At 45.5% G+C, this 19,580-nt stretch overlaps 1 protein-coding gene across 4 annotated transcripts in view; it reads left to right on the top strand.

Moving 5' to 3' along the window:
• Window positions 1-18,677, top strand: part of sulf1 (sulfatase 1) — a 35,297-nt gene extending 16,620 nt beyond the window's left edge. The window contains exons 5-21 of one of the 4 annotated variants that reach the window (XM_069667359.1): window positions 1,638-1,807; window positions 4,168-4,318; window positions 4,413-4,588; window positions 4,745-4,873; window positions 5,431-5,487; window positions 7,569-7,695; window positions 9,937-10,150; window positions 10,506-10,752; window positions 10,841-10,937; window positions 11,012-11,106; window positions 11,231-11,299; window positions 12,004-12,176; window positions 12,316-12,458; window positions 12,616-12,739; window positions 14,040-14,073; window positions 15,787-15,837; window positions 16,547-16,674. In XM_069667359.1, coding sequence (XP_069523460.1) covers window positions 1,638-1,807; window positions 4,168-4,318; window positions 4,413-4,588; window positions 4,745-4,873; window positions 5,431-5,487; window positions 7,569-7,695; window positions 9,937-10,150; window positions 10,506-10,752; window positions 10,841-10,937; window positions 11,012-11,106; window positions 11,231-11,299; window positions 12,004-12,176; window positions 12,316-12,458; window positions 12,616-12,739; window positions 14,040-14,073; window positions 15,787-15,837; window positions 16,547-16,580 — 2,091 coding nt within the window. In that variant the 3' untranslated portion in view covers window positions 16,581-16,674. Of the gene's footprint in view, window positions 1-1,637; window positions 1,808-4,167; window positions 4,319-4,412; window positions 4,589-4,744; window positions 4,874-5,430; window positions 5,488-7,568; window positions 7,696-9,936; window positions 10,151-10,505; window positions 10,753-10,840; window positions 10,938-11,011; window positions 11,107-11,230; window positions 11,300-12,003; window positions 12,177-12,315; window positions 12,459-12,615; window positions 12,740-14,039; window positions 14,074-15,786; window positions 15,838-16,546 lie in introns of all 4 variants that reach the window. The other 3 variants (XM_069667360.1, XM_069667356.1, XM_069667357.1) reach the window with 3 other exon arrangements.
• Window positions 18,678-19,580: the final 903 nt, after the last annotated feature.

Raw genomic sequence — 19,580 nt, 5'->3', positions numbered from 1 at the left:
TCTGGCACACTGAGACATTGTGATTAGATGAGGCACTCACCCAGTGATTTCATTCAATTAAGCCCCATCTGATTTTCCGTTTGTGGGAGGATGAGTTCATTGAGGTTAAAGCTTTGGTCAAAGACTTTTTTTGTGTGTCAGTTTTAGTGTAAGAATACGATCCATCTCTGACCACAACAACGCTCATGAAGACACAAAGCAGCCTGATTAGCCAATGAAAGGAGACGCTTAGGAGTCCTCAACGCTCACCACATCCCCCTGCTGCTTTGACAGTCCAACCATGTAAGCTGGTATTAAAGTTAAAGTGCCTGAATGTCAATGGGAAATCAAACCATGTGTGAACGAGTTTGTATTACGTGACTGCCACTTGGTATTCATCCTCTCCAGAGGGTCCTGGGAAAAGCGATACTCCTCACCTCCCTGACCATTTCATAGCCGCTGGCCAGGCATTCCCCATGACACTGTCACTTCCTCCCGACCTGCCAGAGCCCTAAGCAGCACTGGCTCCGTTTTCAGAGAGCTGGTTAACACGGAGAAAACAAGTATGGCAGCGCTTGGCTTTGCCATGTGCACGCAATCACCAGCACTCCATTGGCATGTGCGGACGGCAGGCCGTTAAAAGCTATAAAAGCGTAATAATAGAGACAGGATGAATCAGCCAGACTCACTTCAGGGAAATCACCCTTTACCCTTTCATTCTGAGCCTGGCACTCCCTTCCGGATGTTGTGTGCCAGACAGCGATGCCAAAAGTGCAGGTAGAAAGGTTCGTCTGCTGTTGGAAAGTTGGCAAAGCTTTTGTGATTTCAGGTCAGGGTGTGACCTACTGTATATTTAAAGAAAGAGAGAATCCGCCTGGAATAAAGGTTGTGATAAAATGTAAGCGCCTGCAGACTGTTTGATGTGACAATTCCCCACTTCCTGAGTCTAAGCTCTTTAAAGTACCAACTCTTTTTGCCACTTACAACTTACTCAGGCTCTTGGTGACCTTTCTCCATCTCCTGTATACAAATCACCACTCATTCTCACAGTAACGCCTCAGGCTTTTATCTGTTGAGGTTTTTAAGTATGATTTGTGTTTTCAATAATCTCCCCGGGTGAATCATCGAGAAGAAAAGAAAACACATGTTAAGAGAGAAGGGACAAATCAAGTAAAGCAGGAGAAAGAGAACGGAAAGCCCGGGGTAGGTAGAGACGCTGGGAACTGTCATAACAACATACCATTTGAGAGCGCCAGGCTCCTCTCACCATCAAGTGGTGTCACATTCAATACTGGACAGATTCACTGATGAGGCAACGGCCCATATACTGTATACACATACACACAGAGACTCACGCACACACTCGCACACTCAGGCAAGCTGCCAGCTGTTGACTCGACAGATTGGTAATGTAGTGTACTCAATGGCCCCGGTTCATATCCCCGCAGGCCCCTCTCCATGTATTTGAAAATGAATGCATGAGGGAGAGCAACATGTCACGGTGATTGGACTGCAAACGAGTTTTTATCAAAGCTGGTGCTGTTGAGCGTGTTTACCCAACTCCGCCTTCCCTTTTAGCCGTCTGTAGCTGGGGTTTCTAACCCCGCAGCACCTAATAAATCCCATTTATTCACAGTGTTTTTCGCTCTCTTTTCCAGGACTATTTCACAGATCTGATCACCAACGACAGCATCAACTTCTTCCGCATGTCCAAGCGCGTGTACCCTCACCGTCCAGTGATGATGGTCATCAGTCACGCTGCTCCTCACGGCCCCGAGGACTCGGCTCCGCAGTACGCCGAGCACTTCCCCAATGCTTCGCAGCACATGTAAGTTATCACACATGCTCGAACACATACATTCATCAGGGTTTCCTACATTGGAATTTTAGACGCTCTGAGATGAAGAATTAAGGTCTAAGGCCTGTATTTAGAAATGATACACACAGACGTTCCTGCCGCTTTTATCTGCCGCTGTGTGGAAACTTTCTTGTTAACATCCAATTTATGATTTGGTCTACCTGACATTATTACAGTGCTCACACCCCTCAATCCCCAGTGATGACAGGGCTGCGAGGGTCGCAGACTCGGCAAGCGTGAAATCAAAATGATTTATCATCCAAGAATAGCTGGGGCGCATACCATTAAGAAGTTCAGCCCTGCTCTTATGCCAAGCTAACGTTGGCCTCCCTCAACTCTCATCACTGAGTAGAGGCAGCGCTCCAATACTCGAGGTCGTTCCATGGCAACATGCCCTGCCATCTCTTGGTGGGCCAGGCTCCCAGGATGCACTACTACACTGGGTGGGGGGAGGGGTGGGTGTTGTAGAAGTAGAAGTAGGGTTCATAGGCTGCTGATACTGCTCAATATTCCTCTCTGTTTCTGTCTCCCCTCCCCTCAGTCAGTTTGCTCTATCTCTGTATCTCCTCCTGTGTCTCCCAGTGAATGCATTGTGCGCCTCGGAACACCCTTTGTGACATTATTAATTTATTTTCAGCTCGAGCCTCAGGGTGGAGCTGGGGCCCGTGGGTGAATGAAGGGGTTGCCCCAGTGATTGTGTGTAGGTGCAGAGTGTGTGGAATATGTGGCGTGGTTACTGTGGAGGCACAGGTGGCTATTATTGATGTTGGAAGTCTTTTTTTTATTGGGTGATTTAATGTAGCTTGTTCCTTTTATGGATATGAATTTGGCACAGTTCCATTTCTAGTAATGGTAATTCTCTTCAAAAGCCAGTAAGCTTCTGATAAGGTCATCTGCTGATGCAGAAAAATGATGGAAAATGTGTCTGGTCTGCCGCTTTCTGTCATCGCAGCAGATGCACTACACCTCTTATTCATGATGCACAGAGTCGGGAAGCAGCTGCGCCGCAGTGAAGGAGGAACCGCCTCATAAATCAAATGAGCGTCTGTACTTCTGACAGCAACAATAGCAGGGGAGGGTTTGATGTTAATGTCATTAACATTCCTCTCTGAAGGTGTCTCTTGGATCCGAGCAGAGCTCCTGACTTATTTTTAAACACTGTAGATGTGCTGCGGTTTCACAACCGGGAATGAGTGAAAGTTATTCTGGTCGTAGTTGCTTTAGGGAATGTCGCTAATCCTCATGTGGGATGTGTCTACAGTAAGTTTTGTAAGGTCAGGACAGGAGACATTCTGGGCCCTGTAATCCACGGCTAATACCGCAAAACAGGACCTATATGCGACAGGTAGCAGGTGCGACCTCTCCTATGGACCGGCTTCATTCCACTGACCCCTGCATTCCTGGTTCCCTGGTGCCCAGGGCCCCATATCTTGGTGGCCCATTGCCCAGAGACTGGTCCCTTTGTGGGGCTTATTAGACCGCCTGGCTAAGTGGGTGAAGAGTTCACCCTCCTCACAAAGCGGGCCTGAGGAGACGAGGGCAGAAGGCAGCTCACTCAATCAGAGCATAGCAGGTCTTTATTAAGTATCTAAGTCTTGATACCTTGTCCCGTGGCTGCTTATTACAACCTGATAATGGGGCTAAATATCAGTATTTCTTTCTGTAACATTATTTCACTTTAAAATGCAGACAAAGCTTCATACATACACGTACATCTACTGAACATCTCCGTCCTTTACATCACAGCGATCGGGTGAAAAGCTTCTCTCTCCTATAACTCCACAAACACGACTGCCTCTCGCTCCTCATCCCTTCTCGTTATTCCCCCTTTTCAAATCGCCATGACATATCGAGTTTTTGGTCCAAAACTTGTTGCTAACTTGACTTTGGGGCCTATTATTTTCTTAAGCATGTGCCAACCCTCAACTGACTCGCCTGTGCCAAGAGCGCAGCGGAGCACGGAGACTCTCGTCTCTGTGTGAGGGGAGAGATGGCCGGAGAGAGGTGTGGAAAAACAGCGACGGTGCCGGCCGCTGGGTATTCGGACATTTCCCTTCGACAAACAGAGAAGCTATTGACACGTTTCGAACGCAGAGGACGACTGTGGCACCTGTTGCTGAGCAGGAGTTTGTGAGAAGTAGCAGACAGGTGTTTTTTGGCATTGCGAACGGGGTCTTACGTGCTCTGATAAGTGACATTTTAACGGACGTCCATAAAGATCTTCTTGGTTCTATGTTACCTCAGCAGGCGCACAGTAAACACATATGTCCTATAAATCCTACATGCAGCCAGTTTTTTCTCATCCCTCTCCCTCCTTTGTGCCCTCCTAGCACGCCAAGCTACAACTACGCCCCAAATATGGACAAACACTGGATCATGCAGTACACTGGCCCCATGAGACCCATCCACATGGAGTTCACTAACTTCCTCCATCGGAAGAGGCTGCAAACACTCATGTCCGTGGATGACTCAGTGCAGAAGGTCAGTGTAATTATTAAGGGACTTTGAATGGTTCCTTTGAGGCATGTCATTACTGTAAACATCTTCTCATCATGTCGCTCATTTTACTCCCCAGGTTTATGAGATGCTGGAGGAAACAGGAGAGCTGGACAACACTTACATCATCTACACAGCCGACCATGGCTACCACATCGGTCAGTTCGGATTGGTCAAGGGCAAGTCGATGCCGTATGACTTTGACATCCGTGTGCCGTTCTTCCTGAGAGGACCAAATGTAGAGCCAGGGGCAGTGTAAGTCCCAACACTTTATTTGCTTACTAATTACATTCTGTACTTTGTCATGTATCAAATTTACTGTAAAGTTTTATCTTCATTTGACCAGATTGTTTTGTTTTCTTATATAATATGTGTTTCAAAACTAAGCCATATGCGCCTGTTTGTCTTCAGAAACCCTCATCTGGTGCTGAACATCGACCTAGCTCCCACGATCCTCCACATCGCTGGGCTGGACACGCCTCCAGACATGGATGGAAAGTCCATCCTGAAGCTGCTGGAACAGGACAGGACTGGCAACAGGTCCGTGTTGGTCCATCATGCCATGCTGTCATGGATATTATGTACAGTAATTGCACAGTGTGCATGATATGTGCAGCAGCACTTTTCATTTACCATTATTGAGCAAATGCAAATTTCCAGAGCCAAAATAAGTGCTTTTGCTCCAGCTGAGCACAGAGTGGGTTCAGGGCAATTTGGTGGATTTTCCTTGGCTGTGGGACTCTGGCTGAGGTTCTTCTAATAAAGTTTCCTGTAGAATTTGTTTGCAAATTGAATCATTTGTTTCCCCAGTGTACACACAACGTCTTATATGAATGCAAAATCATTGTCCATTATTAAGCTTTTAAAAGCACAAACAGCTGTTGTTGATGTGTCTGACTATTAAAGGAAAAACCTTCACATTGGAAAGATGTACCAAGAAACAGAGTGGTGGGATAATCTGTTTAATGCTCACAAAGCTTTTACACCATTTCCTTGAAACCACAAGGTTTTGAGATGCATGTCCGACATTCTGAAGCCGTCGGAGAGCGTATGGGTCTTATAATTATTATAAACTTTGTGCGTTTTTGTTTTCCCAGATTCAAACCCAACCGGAAACCCAAAGTCTGGAGGGACACATTCCTGGTGGAGCGAGGGTAAACTAGACTTCTTTATTTCCTCTCCACACCACAGGCACATCCACGTCCGTGTGGAGCATTGAATGTCACACGAACCTGACGAAATATTTCGGTGAACCCGAAATGTGCGAGGGTCCAGAAAACGCAGCTGCTTTTCCGAGACATTTGTTATCTGACAGACATTTCCTGACCACAGTCGGCTTTGGATGGAAGTTGCGGGGGAAGAGACTGTAAGCGTCTGGCAAATTATGACAGTTCACGCGAGAGGCGCTGACACGTCTAGCCATGTTGTTTGATCATTTACAAGGAAAACAACAGCCTTTGTCCTCACGTTGAGCACATGATCGGGGCTCTAAACCTGACTTAGCCTGCTTTTCTTGAGACACACAGAAGATAAATTTCAGTAACACGGAAGAGCTAGACGCACACAAAATAAACAAAGCCTAGTCAGGCTCTGGATGATGTTACTCGAGGAATAACGTGTCACCAGCTCCCACAGTGAGGAATGCAGCAGCCCGGTATAGCCACTAGCACGGTATAGGTCTTGGAAGACTGTTTTGGTTGTCATGCATGCGATCGCATTCTATACATGCTCTCTGACAAACCCTGACAGTTCTTTATTTAACCTCTCCTCGGCTGCAAGATATATGTTGCAGAAAATAATACCTCCAGTCTGACAGGAGGCTTTTGTTCAATTAACGTGTTAAGCTTTGGTAATGCCAGATGTACACTGACAGAAACCTGACAGCTTGGGAAGAAATAATCCCATCAAACTTGTCATAGTGAAAAACAATGTTATAATAATAAAGGAAAGGGTGGGGAATCAGTGGAAGAAGGAGGTAGAGCAGTAACACTGGTTGGGGCCAGATTGTGCTGGCAGCATGTGTAATGATACTGTATATTACAGTATGTCATGTTCTCCCGCACAGCTGCTGTTTTCCCCAGCTATCATCTCCTCACGATCCAGATTTCTTTCTTGGCCCTCCCGTCTCCTTTCCACTAATTTGCTCGTTTGCCAGCGGCTGCGTCAAACATCTGCAGACACGAGAGTATAAAACGACCCCACGCCTCTGTCGCCGCCCATGCAGATTGCTCTCCTGCTGGCTTATGTTTGCGAAACTGAAGAGCTGCGCACCGCTGTGTATGAAATGAAAAGAGTGTGACCTTTGACCCGTAGGGGCTTTAGCTCTTTTAATCCATTCCTCGATTAATCCACACTGTTTATGAAGGCTGTCTGCTTGTGCGCTCTTCTCTAAATGCGGAGATTAGCCTCTGCAGACCTTTTACGCTGTTGCTCAGACACACACACAAACAGTAGCTAATGTTTTTGTGCAGTTTTCTCACGGGTTATTTGATATGCCCGATGATTTAATGTTGGTATCCTCACACAACCTCACAGCACTGTTCTCGGAGGCTGTGAAATGCTGACTGACAGCTGGGGCCGACTGTGTTTGCGAATCGAATCATCTACGTCACGCAGACGTCAGGCAGTGACATCGACAACAACTGTTAGCTCTTTAATCACCGTTGGCTAAATGCTGAACACTACAGCCAAGCCACTGTTTGAATATTGGCTGTTTCCCCTCTAACAGAGTGCTAGACAGGACCGGACAAGACAACAGACTACTCTTGAAGAGGACAGGTTGTTCTTTGCTTCACCGTCGCCATCGTTCTGTCTGTGCGTTGTAAGCAGCCAGGCCATGTTGGCAGAGAGTGAGGGATAGATTTGGGGACAAGCGGGGGGGCTGGCATGGCCTTAGCAGGGACTCAGCCAGGCCTTGTGGTGGTAGCAGAGAAGAAGGGGGCAGGGAAGTTGAATAAGACGCCAAGCCAAGGTCAAATGGCTTGGCCTGGAGCTGAGCACTGGTGTGACGCAGAGCTGAGCTCCGTGCCCAGAGCCTCCGGCACACCACAGATGCTACATAACTTATCCATTCACTGGCCATGACCATGAGAAGCACACAGGAGGGGCCGTGTCAGACAGTAGAAAACAGGAAACAATTAAAGTGTATAAAACTTTATTTGCTCAGTTATACTTTGTTTACTGACTCTCTGAATTCTCTCATTTCCTCTTATTTGTGTTTCCTTCTGTCTTGCAGAAAGATCCTGAGAAAGAAGGATGACTCAGTGAGCACTCAGCACACCAACAGCCTTCCCAAGTACAAGAAGGTCAGAGAGACTTGCCAGCAGGCCGAGTTCCAGACACCCTGCGAACAGCCAGGACAGGTGAGACACACCCATGTGCTCATTCCTGTGAACACAAATGAGTTCCCACTGAGGAACGTTTCTTCAGTTCTTTTCAAACAGTAATGAGCACCACTCTTAAAGTGATCTCCATGCTGCCTCAGAGCCACATGAGAAAAAGCCATTTACAGAACATCATCTCGGTTCTTAATGGGACCCTTTTGCACCGTTTTGCGGTGCATTCATTTCTTGGTACTCCACTTTCATCTGTGCCCATTAATTTTCTGGCAAAGCAGCAGCTGAGTGGTACAGTATGTGGCCTTGGAGCACGCAGACCAGAACAGTACAAATTGCTACAAGTTTCAGGTAGCGTTAAATGACAGACGGAGTTTCTGAGGGGCCGACTAATACGAGCCAGATCTAATTTACGTTCACATAAATGTAACAATCAGTTATTAAAGACAGCAATGGTGCCTTTTTTAGTACTATATGTATGCACACCTGAAATAGGGCACTAAAGATGTGTTTAAATGTAATAATTCACATCAGGATTTTGTTGCATAGCACGAAGGATAAGACTTGGTCATAGGTGACCTGTCTGGCATGATTTAATATGGCCTCTAAGTGAGCAGCCTGAAAGCAGGAGTAATGCATTCTTATACCCCTTTCCCACCAAAATTAGCGCGTTGACGCAGGTTTTTCAGACCCGGGAAGACCCGCTTATAAATGCCGGTTGTGTCTTTTCCCATTGCCAGTGGAGTATACTCCTTTTCTGCTGCGTCAGCAACTGGAAACAGGGCTAGAAAATAGTAAACACAAAGAACTTGTATAAGCGGCATGGAGGCCAGTGAAGATGTTACGGTGGTTAGCTCTTTATTGTATCTATTACTCATTCAGTCTAAGTATCAAACTCAGCGCCCACAAATTTGGAACAATGTTCGAGCACTGGAGACAGGCGTCATCGCATCGCGCCAGAAAGGGGGCGGAGATTAGCTTGTAACCTTTCCCACTGAGCAAACAAGCCGGGTGTTAGCGGGGTTTTTGACCAGCACAGAATTACTGGGGAAACTGGTACTTGAAGACACCAGGCTTTATCTTTCTTTTTTATTTAGTTCTTTATTTCAGTTCCTCTTCCAGTGGTATTTACATGTACATAACAGGATATTTTAAAGTCTTTAAAGGCGAACTCACCTCCCGGTCGCGGCTCAAACTGAGGCATTGTACTCTCATAGTTAAAAGGATCTTCAACAAGGATATTCATTTTCAGTCTTGAACCTTTTTAAAAGTTTGAATGAGAGGAGTTTTTAAAAGCCTTAAAGGCTTCAATATGACCACATGGTCTTCTTTGAACCCAACCTCCGCTGTGTTTTAGTCACAAAGCTGCTGCGGTCCTTTTGGAAATCGATGGTGTGATAAGGGTTCAGACATTGTTGTGGGTTCACTTGATTTTCTCACCCGATGTTACTGTATGTTTCAGGGGGGAATAAGAGAGTGTGAGTGACTTGCGGTATTTTGTCTCTTCCACTTCCCACTCATGTTTCAGCTTGCATGGTCATCCACGTCTGCTCCGAACTAACCACCCACTCCTCCACAGTCTCTCATCCATCACTGCCGTCCTGCTGCTGCTGCAGCAGGACCGTTGTGCTTTGAAAGCACTCACAGGAGGGAGGGCGAGGGAGAAGGATAAAGAAAGACGGAGATTGTTTTCTTCCCTGAGTCACAATACATCCCTCTCTCGCTCCCTCCCTCGCGTCCTGTCTAATGCCGCTATAGCGGCTCTGTTGGGCCTGTAAGCTCTTCGTCACTTTATGAGCCTCCCAAAAAAAAACGATCTGCCTTATGGCGTGGATGTGTGTTTATTCCACTGGTGACGCACTTGGCACAGACATAACCCAGTGTGAGAGTGATAGGGGTTTCCTCTTTATTTTCTAGACACCAGACAGGCCGTGTTCATCTCATGTGGTCGCTTTGGTTTATCTATCCTGCTGCTTTTGGATGCCAGTCTCTCCCGCAGCCTAAGATCTGCCTGATATATCTGTCAGAAGCTTTTGTTTTTAAAAGGAGCTTCTAAAGTCGCAACTAAACAGAGGCTTTGTTTTAGATTCAGTTACTCTGTTGAAATCTTTAACACTTGACAGCTTAACCAGAAATCTGTGCATTGTTGAAGAAACGTGGGAATCAAGGACACTGTGGTTTGTTCTCATTTGTAGAAATCTGCAGTTTTAAATCAAGTTAGGAGAGACAAAACAAGGGAATATAACTCATCTCTGCTTTGCTTGACAGAAATGGCACTGTGTGGAGGAGATCACAGGGAAGTGGAGGATCCAGAAGTGTAAAGGTGGCTCAAAAGAAGGCTCCAGGAAGAGGGCCCGCAGCCTGAAGCCCCGCAGCAGTTATGACACCAGAGAGAGGGGCTGCGACTGCAGCGACGCCGCCTTCAAACCCACCAGATCAGACCGCCGCTCCCACCGACAGTTCTCCTCCTCATCTGGCCAGCGTGAGTACACGTATTGCTTCATGTAATAATGTATAAGAGCTTAAAGTCATGTGAAGTGACGGAGGATTTGATGTACATGTGTGTAGGATTATTGAGCTGCATTGACGTCTGTCTCTCAGTAGAGAAAAGGACGTCTGCAAAGGCTAAGGGCTTGATTTCCTGTAATGGATTATTTATGCTCTAAAAGGAGACAGATGCACTGAAAAAGCAAACATCCTGCAACAAGTCCTGCAATTTGTTCTGTGGAAGTTGCCTTGTGTGTGTGCGCTGTTCTGATTTGAGTGGTTTGCCGCCCTCTAGTGTTCGTGCACGGAAAAGGTGCATCAAATTATAACACTTAAACTTTTCTGCACAGGTTTCCGTCCACGTTTCGTCCACACGAGGCAAGCCAGGTCTCTGGCGGTGGAGTTTGAAGGTCAGATCTATGATGTTGACCTTCAAGCGGACGATCAGTCAGCTGTCCGTCGCCGTGTCATCTCAAAGCGTCACTACAACCCCGAGGACCCACAGTTCGATTTGGGGACTGATGACGCTTCAGAGGAAATGCTGGCTGATGACACGAACGCTGTGGGATACCCAAACTCTGTGAAAGTCACACACAAGTAAGAAGAAGCACCTCAGTAATGCCGACATGTGTCCTTAATGTGTGTAAAAAGAGCAGAGTGTGACCTGCTTCTGCTTCTGTTTCAGGTGTTTTATTTTGATGAACGACAGCGTGCACTGTGAAAGAGAGATCTACCAGTCGTCCAGAGCCTGGAAGGACCACAAGAGCTTCGTGGACCAGGAGGTGAGTGAACAACACACCTCCTCTTCTTCTGTCATTGGTCAAAGATTTGTTTTAATATTATTTTTTTCATCTAGATTGAAGCCCTTCAAGACAAAATCAAAAACCTCCGGGAGGTAAGAGGCCATCTGAAGAGGATACGACCGGACGAGTGTGACTGTGGGAAGAAGAGGTTCGTCTTTAAATATCACCTCAGAAATACTCTTGTTGTAGGTCTGATGCAAAACTTACTGGAGTCCATTCCTGCAAAAGTGTTCTGTCTGGTCCTTAGTCTCTTTCTCTGTTTATAAAACCAGCTATTTTAGCAAAGGGGAGAGAAAAGCAGAGAGGGTGAAGAACAGGAATGATCAACTCCATCCATTTAAGTGAGTGTCTCTTTCCCTTTAAATATGGGTTTCCCCTTTAAGTGTCATCCCTTACTTCATTCATTAATACTGACCATGATATGCACCTGATCGTACTTTATCTTAAGGTGCTGTTTGACTGTACATTGCTGAGCATTTGCATGGTCACTGCATGTCAGGCTTACACATATAGCTCACCTCCCTGTAGATGACTTTGTCCCCAGATGACCAGCATGAGTGTGTGTGTTAACAGTGTTTGTGGCAAATGAAACGGCATGTTATCTGCACATTTTCATTCACGTTTTGGTCCTAGAATGGACTTTAAATGACAAAGCAGACGTGTGGCAGGGACCCATCTTATGACTCAACAGAGGGGAAATTAGTCAATCCCTCAAACACAGCGATCAACTTGCACCAGGAAACATTGGGAACACATTATGCCAATACGAAGCAGCTGTTTTTATCGTAGCGCCTGTTCTGTGTTCAGGCAGGGAGGAAGAGGGGACAGTGGCTAGAATGTCATCCCAGAGAAAATTGGACAAAGTAAGAGCTTAAACATGAAAGTAAACAGACTGTCACATCCTGGCATCAGAGATGCCTTCTGGAAGTCCCCCTCCAGATCCACCACCGCTGCGGTAGCTGGCATTAGAGCGTGGAGAGGAGCTGATGTCATCTATTGCGTCGGGCTGCTTTTGTTATAATCCTCCCTTGTTTCTGTCCGACAGGGAGGCCGCGCAGGAAGTCGACGGGAGGGTTCAGTTGTACAACGAGATCCGGAGGAGGAAGAAGGAAAGGAAGGAGAAGAAGCGGCAGAGGAAGGGAGACGACTGCAGCCTGCCTGGACTCACCTGTTTCACACATAACAACGACCACTGGCAGACTGCTCCTCTCTGGTCATGTATGTATACTGTCATGTATCTCATCCCAAAGTCCTCATGCTTGTTAAGACAGAAAAAAAACTCATCAGGTTGCATTTTTAATTCACAAAATTAGCCTGCTTGTATAATTGACTGCTGTGAATCTTCAATACTGTGTAGTGGGGGGATTCTGCGCATGCACCAGCTCCAACAACAACACCTACTGGTGCCTGAGAACCATCAACGAGACCCACAACACGCTGTTCTGCGAGTTCTCCACCGGCTTCCTGGAGTACTTTGACCTCAACAGTGACCCCTACCAGGTGTGTGAACATCTGTCTGCAGCCACTCAGCTGTGCTTCCTGTGTCTCTGTGTTTTTCCTTCGTCCCTTCAGAATAAAATCTTTTTTAAAGGAACAGAGACGTGAAATTAAATCCTGCCCTTTCCTAAGCATCTGTGGTTTGTTTTTACCTTTGCAGCTGACCAACGCAGTGTACGCAGTGGATCGGGAGGTTCTGAACTCTCTCCACGCCCAGCTTATGGAGATGAGGAGTTGTCAAGGTTATAAGCAGTGTAACCCTCGCCCGAAAGGATTGGAAACAGGTAACATTTACTTCTTCATTCACCTGTCTTTAAAAGGTCGGACATGTGGACTGTTACTCTGGGTTTAGCGGTAGTTGTTATGCCAACAAAGACTGAAGCAGATTTGACACACAGAAGGATTAGAGTGAAAAGATTATTAGATGTTTGGAATGGTGACACTTCATATATTTCAGTCTACTCTTCTGCTGTGTTTGAGTCTGTTTCAGTCTCAGTGGTGTGTGTGTTTGCACATATCTGCATGCTGCATGTGTTTGGGTACGATCCACTCGACGTGACGTTTGCTGAAATTTCAGGTGGAGGTCAAGGAGTCATCACTGTGTTTTAATGTTTTCTTCACATACTCTGACCTTTCCTTCCCAGCCCAGGACTTCCTCTCAGCTGGAATATTTCCCTCCTGAGCTTTTTAAATTATATTATTTTACAATAAAAATAACGGTTTGTTATGGTGGTACGTCCTGGCCTTCATCCCCTCTGTGACTCATCAAGTGTTACAGATATTATTTGAGGGATTCTGTCATCAAGGCAATTGAGGCTGTCATTTTATTTGAGCTTGTCATGCCTCACTGCTTTAATCAGGTGTGGTGTAATTTATAATACCACCACATGGTCCAAGCAGGATGGAGAGGGTTAAAAAATGATTCCGCCTGTAACGCCGAGTCGTAGCTTTCGTGTGTGGCGTGAACCAGCTGCGTTGTTTATGTCCTGAGGGTAAAAAAAAAGTTAATGTCTGTAATTACCAGCTGGAGAGTGCAGCGCTGGAGAGGCCAAACTGCTCTGAGAAAACTGATTGTGTTTCAGCGCTCACACTCTGGACTTGTCAAAACGGGGCCAACACACGTCATGTAGCAGCCGAAAATCTCTTACTTGCACTGGCTGCCCTCGCTCACGCATGATGCCAGCTCCCTGAACCGATGAAATTGGTGTTGTGGTTACATCAAGTGATGTTTTTGTTGGAAGAATAGGTTATTAAAATTTAACTGGCCTGATGAAATGGATCCAGCAGATTCTATTTACGGCATGTGACTCAACCGTTATTATCACCTGACTGGGTATCGTTGTGTGTTTTTCTTTGAAAATGAACTCTACACATCATAAGCCACCTAATTCAGATCATCCTTTGAGACTTTCCCTCATACGTATCTCTTTTCTCCTCATTCTGATCATCCAGTAATTGCATTTCTCCATAGGGAGTAGCAGCTGTGCATGAAGAAATCTTCAGTGTGAATGATCTCTATATTCCCTCTAGTATCTCCTTGAATCAAAGCATTAACAATCGATTGCCTTTTATTTTTCCGATCAGGAGGTAAAGATGGAGGAAGCTATGAGCCACACAGGTATCCACCAATTTTTGTTTCTCTTCAGTGGCTTTTTCTTTAACACCTGCATGGGCCAAATTCGCCTCATTCCCACTAATCCATCCATACATGGAGTGCTGGCGCTTGATCTGTGGCTGCATGCTGGGGACACGCTAACATATCATAACATGATTTTTTTCTCATTAAAGCAGCTTCATTTGTTGTCAACTCTGTGCACACCATCTTCACTTTAAACTGCTGTGTAAAGTCAGTCTGCAGCTATTTCAACATATAATCCGCAGCTCAGATTGTCACACCTTTGCTACATCAGTCATCAGTCTTACGGTTGATCCTTTTAGCTATTCTTACAATAGCATGGCTAAATACAAATGAAGAAGTCATGTAGGGAGGTGCTGAAGATGTGCTTCTACCAAGCATCAAGTGCACGTGAATGACAATGCATGATACTGTATCATCCCCCTCTCATGCATTATTTTACACATGAAAGCTTAAAGGAGTAGTTTGACATTTTGGGAAATAATCTTATTTGCTTTGTTGCTGAGAGTCAGATGAGAAGATTGATACCTTACTCATGTATGTTGCTAAATATGAAGCTTAAGTTAACAGCTGGTTAGCTTAGCTTAGCTGTGTAGAAAAAGCAAATTTACGTTATACTGTAGTTAAAAATGTTAAAATTTGTTAATACCTGGGCTAGTTGTTTCCCCTGCTATTATCTGTCTGTTAACTAAATGCAAAGAGCTACAACCCAGGGAACAGTTAGCTTAGTTTAGCATAATGATTGGACACAGTGGCTAAGAATTGGCCAGATTCCCCTGTAAAAGCTGTTACATAAAGATGTATGTTTTACCAATGAGTCTGGCTGGTTGTTTCCCCATGCTATTATTGGCCAGTTAAGTACATGCGTTGAGCTACAGCCAGGGGAAAGTTAGCTTAGCTTAGCTTAGCATAATTATCGGAAGCAGTGGCAAACAACCTGATTCCCCTGTTAAAACTGTCACGTAAACATGAAGAAGATTTGTGTGTTTACCAAGGAGTCTGGCTGGTTGTTTCACCCTGCTATTATCAGCCAGTTAAGTTCATGCATGGAGCTACAGCCAGGACAAAGTTAGCTTAGCTTAGAATAATGATTTGAAGCAGTGGCTAAGAGTTAGCCTGGTTCCCCTGTAAAAACTGTCATATAAACATGACGATTTGTGTGTTTACCAAGGAGTGTGGCTGGTTGTTTTCCCCTGCTATTATGAGCCTGTTAAGTATATGCATTGAGTTACAGCCAGGGGAAAGTTAGCTTAGCTTAGCACAAAGACTGGAAGCATGGAGAAATAGCTAGCCTGACTCCCCTGTAAAAACAGTAACAAAATTGTGTTTTGTTTTGAATTGTTTTGACAGACGAGTGAGGCTAGCTGTTACCCACTGCTTCCTGTCTTTAAGCTAAGCTAAGCTAACTGGTTTTATACATGTACTTACCTGACAGATATAACAGTCTTCACACTCTTGAAAAGAAAACAAACATGCAAATTCCCAAAATATCAGAACTGTTCCTTCATTGTCACCCTCCATGCCATGTCAGCCATTTCCACAATCAGTGACCATCACATTAGTTTCACAGTGCATCACGACATTCTCATGGACATTAGCTTGTGGTAGATTGGACACTGGAGTTGCTATGACCTCTCTGTCCTCCCACTCACCTCTGCCCCCTTTTGACCTCTGTTTCTGGCACCTGCTTACCAGGCAGCAGCAGCACCGAAAGTGGTCAAAGAGGAGACCAAGCCTCTCCTTCCTGTGAGTCTCTCAGCCTACGTCCAAACATCTCCGTTCTCTAGCTGCAGTAGAAACACGAACACTGATCTCAGAACTGAACCTGAACTGACACTGATGCTTATTTTTCTCAGTTTTTACTTGCAGACATCAAACTGAACTCTTAAGTCTTTTGCTGCGATTTTCTTTCATTTGCCTCTGTTTCTTAAAGCGTTTTGTTTTGTATTCTGATGATACACGTTCAGCAACGAGCTCATTTTCTACACTTGTTTTGTTGTTTTCTTTTCTTTTCTCTTCTTCTGCTGTTTAGTTCTTTTTTTCCAGGTTGCCTGACTTTGCATTTCAATCCAGTCCAGGCCTTTCATTAACTATGCCATCATATTTTTCTTGTGCAGCTCAGTGTGTTAGTCTTTTATGATGGATCATTAAATATTTTTTCATTTCAGTCTTTCTCATGTGAATTTCTAAGGCGGCATGTGTTTGCACTACTCATGGCTTGAGCTTAGTGTGGGTGCTGTGTGTACTTAGTTTATCTCATGCAGCTTTGAAGTGTGTACATGAAGTTTTCTGTGTGCGTGTGTGTTGTTTGGGGCTTCAAACCCCACGGAGCTGGCTGCTGTAGTGAGGGCCGGAGGCTGGGCATGATTGCATGGTGTCTGAGTAAACTTGAAAAGAGCTCCCTGTTCTTTTTGTCCACATCCTCACAGTCTCCTGTTTTCTTTCTCTCTGGCAGCACACAGCCCGCATGGGACGGACGACAAGGTTAAGCTGCCCAATTTGACGGACGAGGAGGTGAACTGGCAGGGACTGGAGGATCTGTATAGCATAAACGAAAGCCTTTATGAATGTAGGCCTGACTACAACCCCAGCCCAGACAACTGGGCCAACTTCCAGAAGGATGTAGATAATATGTTTGCACTGCGACACATTTTAAACAAATTCAACCGAACCCACGAGCCCGACGACTCCACCCTGCCAGAGCTGGGCTCCGGGGCCGGGGGTGGAGGCCTCGAAGAGGGCAGTGGAGAAGAGTTGGCCTCAGCCAGCAACGTCTGGCCTGGCCTGGAAACAGAGGCTCGCCCCACCACCCCCGCCCCCAGCCAAACGCCACCAGCACCACCCACACCCAGGTCCACACTGGAATGGAAACTGGAATCTGTTGTCAACGACCTTCCTGAGAGACTAGAGGACAGACCTGGGGGGTCTGTCATGTCAGCGTCACTGGCGACAGCATCATCACCGGGTCCAAGGAGAGACGGGCTGTTCCAAAGCGACATGTGGGCGCAACAGCTGGAGGTGATAGAGGGAGACATGTTCAGTGGGAACGGACTGACGGAGCTGGAGACGCGACACGACAGACTGCTGCGCACTCACAACAGCCTGCAGGGCCCCGCACAGGACACCGGCCCTCAGGGTCTCGGTCTGGGCCTGGACCTTGAAGAAGAGGAGGACATTTTCAAGGACCAAGGCTACCTCCCTTTCTCCCCGCAGACTCTGAGACCCAAGGTGCAGAGCAGCACCCCCGGGAGCCCCCCCACCACACAGAGCAGCCCCCCTCAGAGTGTCGGGCTCGTACTGCAGGTGCTGCCTCAGACTGCGCTGCCCCTCACCTTGGACTACGAGGGCAGCGGGTCTCTGCCTCCATCCTCCAATCAGACCCTCTGAGGCAGACGCAGGTGCCGGCCAGCCAGCCAATGAGCTGCTGGTCGCCATAGAGACACAGAGACACAGTGATTGGGAGATGAGCTTGCCGAGAGCAGAGGCGAGTGATGCCACCTCAGTCAGAGTTGTATAATGAGTATTAAAGTAATTGTTTATTTTTTTACAGGTGCCTACATTTATTAGTAAACAGTGTTATGTTTTTTTTAAATATATATTTAGAAAAGAAAAAGCCTTAATGCAGCTAAACTTGAGCGTTGGGATTAAAAAGATTAATCCCACATGATAACACCAATGATGTTTTTAATATATGTTTTTATGAAAACAAGTGTGAGTGGTGAAACCAGTTCATCTGAATGAGTGGTTAGCATTAGCTTTAGGTACGCTACAGAATCCATTAATCAGAAATCTGCCCGGCAACAGGACCCAACAGAACACTGCTCGATCACTTATATTGACAAAGGCAACATTTGTCCCCAAATGCACTTTTACTTTCAGCCTCCACTGAGTGTGGAGATGAAATTTGTGTCCAATGTTACATCATATTTTATAAACTGATTATTTCTACCGACGCCTTTTTAAACTGAGACAAGAACTGGGCTGTCACTTCTGGAAAAAGTTACAGAATCAACATCAATAAGTGCAAAATATAACTGTTATTTATTAGAAATGATTTTAAAATCAACACAAGGGAATTTTTCTTATCATTTTTTAAATCATATACGATACGACAATCATGTGACAGTTTAACAAGAATCATCTGAGTTTATCGACAGCAGCAGTAACTTTTTCTTCACAGGGCACTATCTACTGAGTCGCACATTTGTCACTACATGCAGTGTTTTATTTTTAAAGTACAGGAAATTATCTCACAATCACCATGGTGAAAATGTTCATTGTGTAACTTTTTTTTGGGAGATGTCACCAGGTAATCATGTGGTGTATGATGTAGTGCTTTGATAATCCACAGTATAGTGTTGCACACGCTCGGATCACTTCAAATGTAACTGTTCAGTCCCTTCAAACTGGTTATACTGTACGACAGCACACTCTGTTACAGCTTTGTGTATCACCTCTGCTGATGGATGAAACTGGTTGTTTAAAGACCTGATGTGTGTGTGTGTGTGTGTGTGTGTGTGTGTAGAAGTGTTAGAGCAATGTGTGGTTTCAGGAAAGCCATGAAGCTGTTCAGAAATAAACCCTTTCAACCTTCTGTGTGTTGTTTCTGCCTTAAGTGTTGTTTCTGCAAGAAAAATGCAAAAAACAAAGTTGATTTTTAAAAATTTTTTAATTACAAATATCAAGTATTCAAGGCATTTGTAAACCTAGTGTTCACAAACATCAATTGGACTTCTGCTCCTGAGGAACAAAAGCAAATAAGAGCTTGACTTTCAGAACGCAGCTTGTGTTCTGTTCCAGGAAATTCACTTTCAGTTCAAACACTGATGAAAAGAAAGAGTTAAAGCAAGAAGGTACAGTCAACCTGAAGTCGTCTGTGTCAGCAGTAGTCCTGACATTTGAGCAGCAGGACACTGAGCTCAAAGTAGCAGGTGTTACAGTACGGTAAAGGCAGACAGCCCTGCGTCTACTGTGTCTAATGATATGTGTGGAAGTGCTGGATGATTCTCTACCTTTATAGTGGAGCGGCTAAGAGCTGATTATAGGCAGAATCGTGCATTTGGTGATACAAGCATGAAAATTGGCATGAGCAGTCTCTATGGGTCACTTGACAAGAAAATTGTCCCAGCCACTTGAAATTTCAAGTTAGCGGCCATTTTCAAGATGGCTGCCACCTTTAGTAGAGCAGTTAAATGATGTAATCATTCAGTTGGTGATACACACATGAAAATTGAAACATGAAAAACATCTGTCCCAGTTGGTTTTCTGAACTGTTATGATAACCTCTGCCATGTCTGCAGCAAATGTATAGGCAAAGGCCGAGGGTTCATCCTTTTACCACCTTTTACCAAGCACATTCTTGTATGGGATACAACTAGGTTCATGCTTTCACCCTACACCTAGTCCGATCGCTCATCCAATGCCATTTAAATCCTGTGCGATCTGTACACCATCTGGTTAACTAAAACCCCGTTAACCTTGGCTCGGCT

Source organism: Semicossyphus pulcher, unplaced genomic scaffold (genome assembly GCF_022749685.1).
Source record: "Semicossyphus pulcher isolate SPU_LCO1_2020_fin unplaced genomic scaffold, fSemPul1.0.p SCAF_18, whole genome shotgun sequence".
Classification (NCBI taxonomy): domain Eukaryota; kingdom Metazoa; phylum Chordata; class Actinopteri; order Labriformes; family Labridae; genus Semicossyphus; species Semicossyphus pulcher.
Note: the sequence above shows the minus strand (reverse complement) of the source record. Positions and strands in the feature narration are given on the sequence as shown.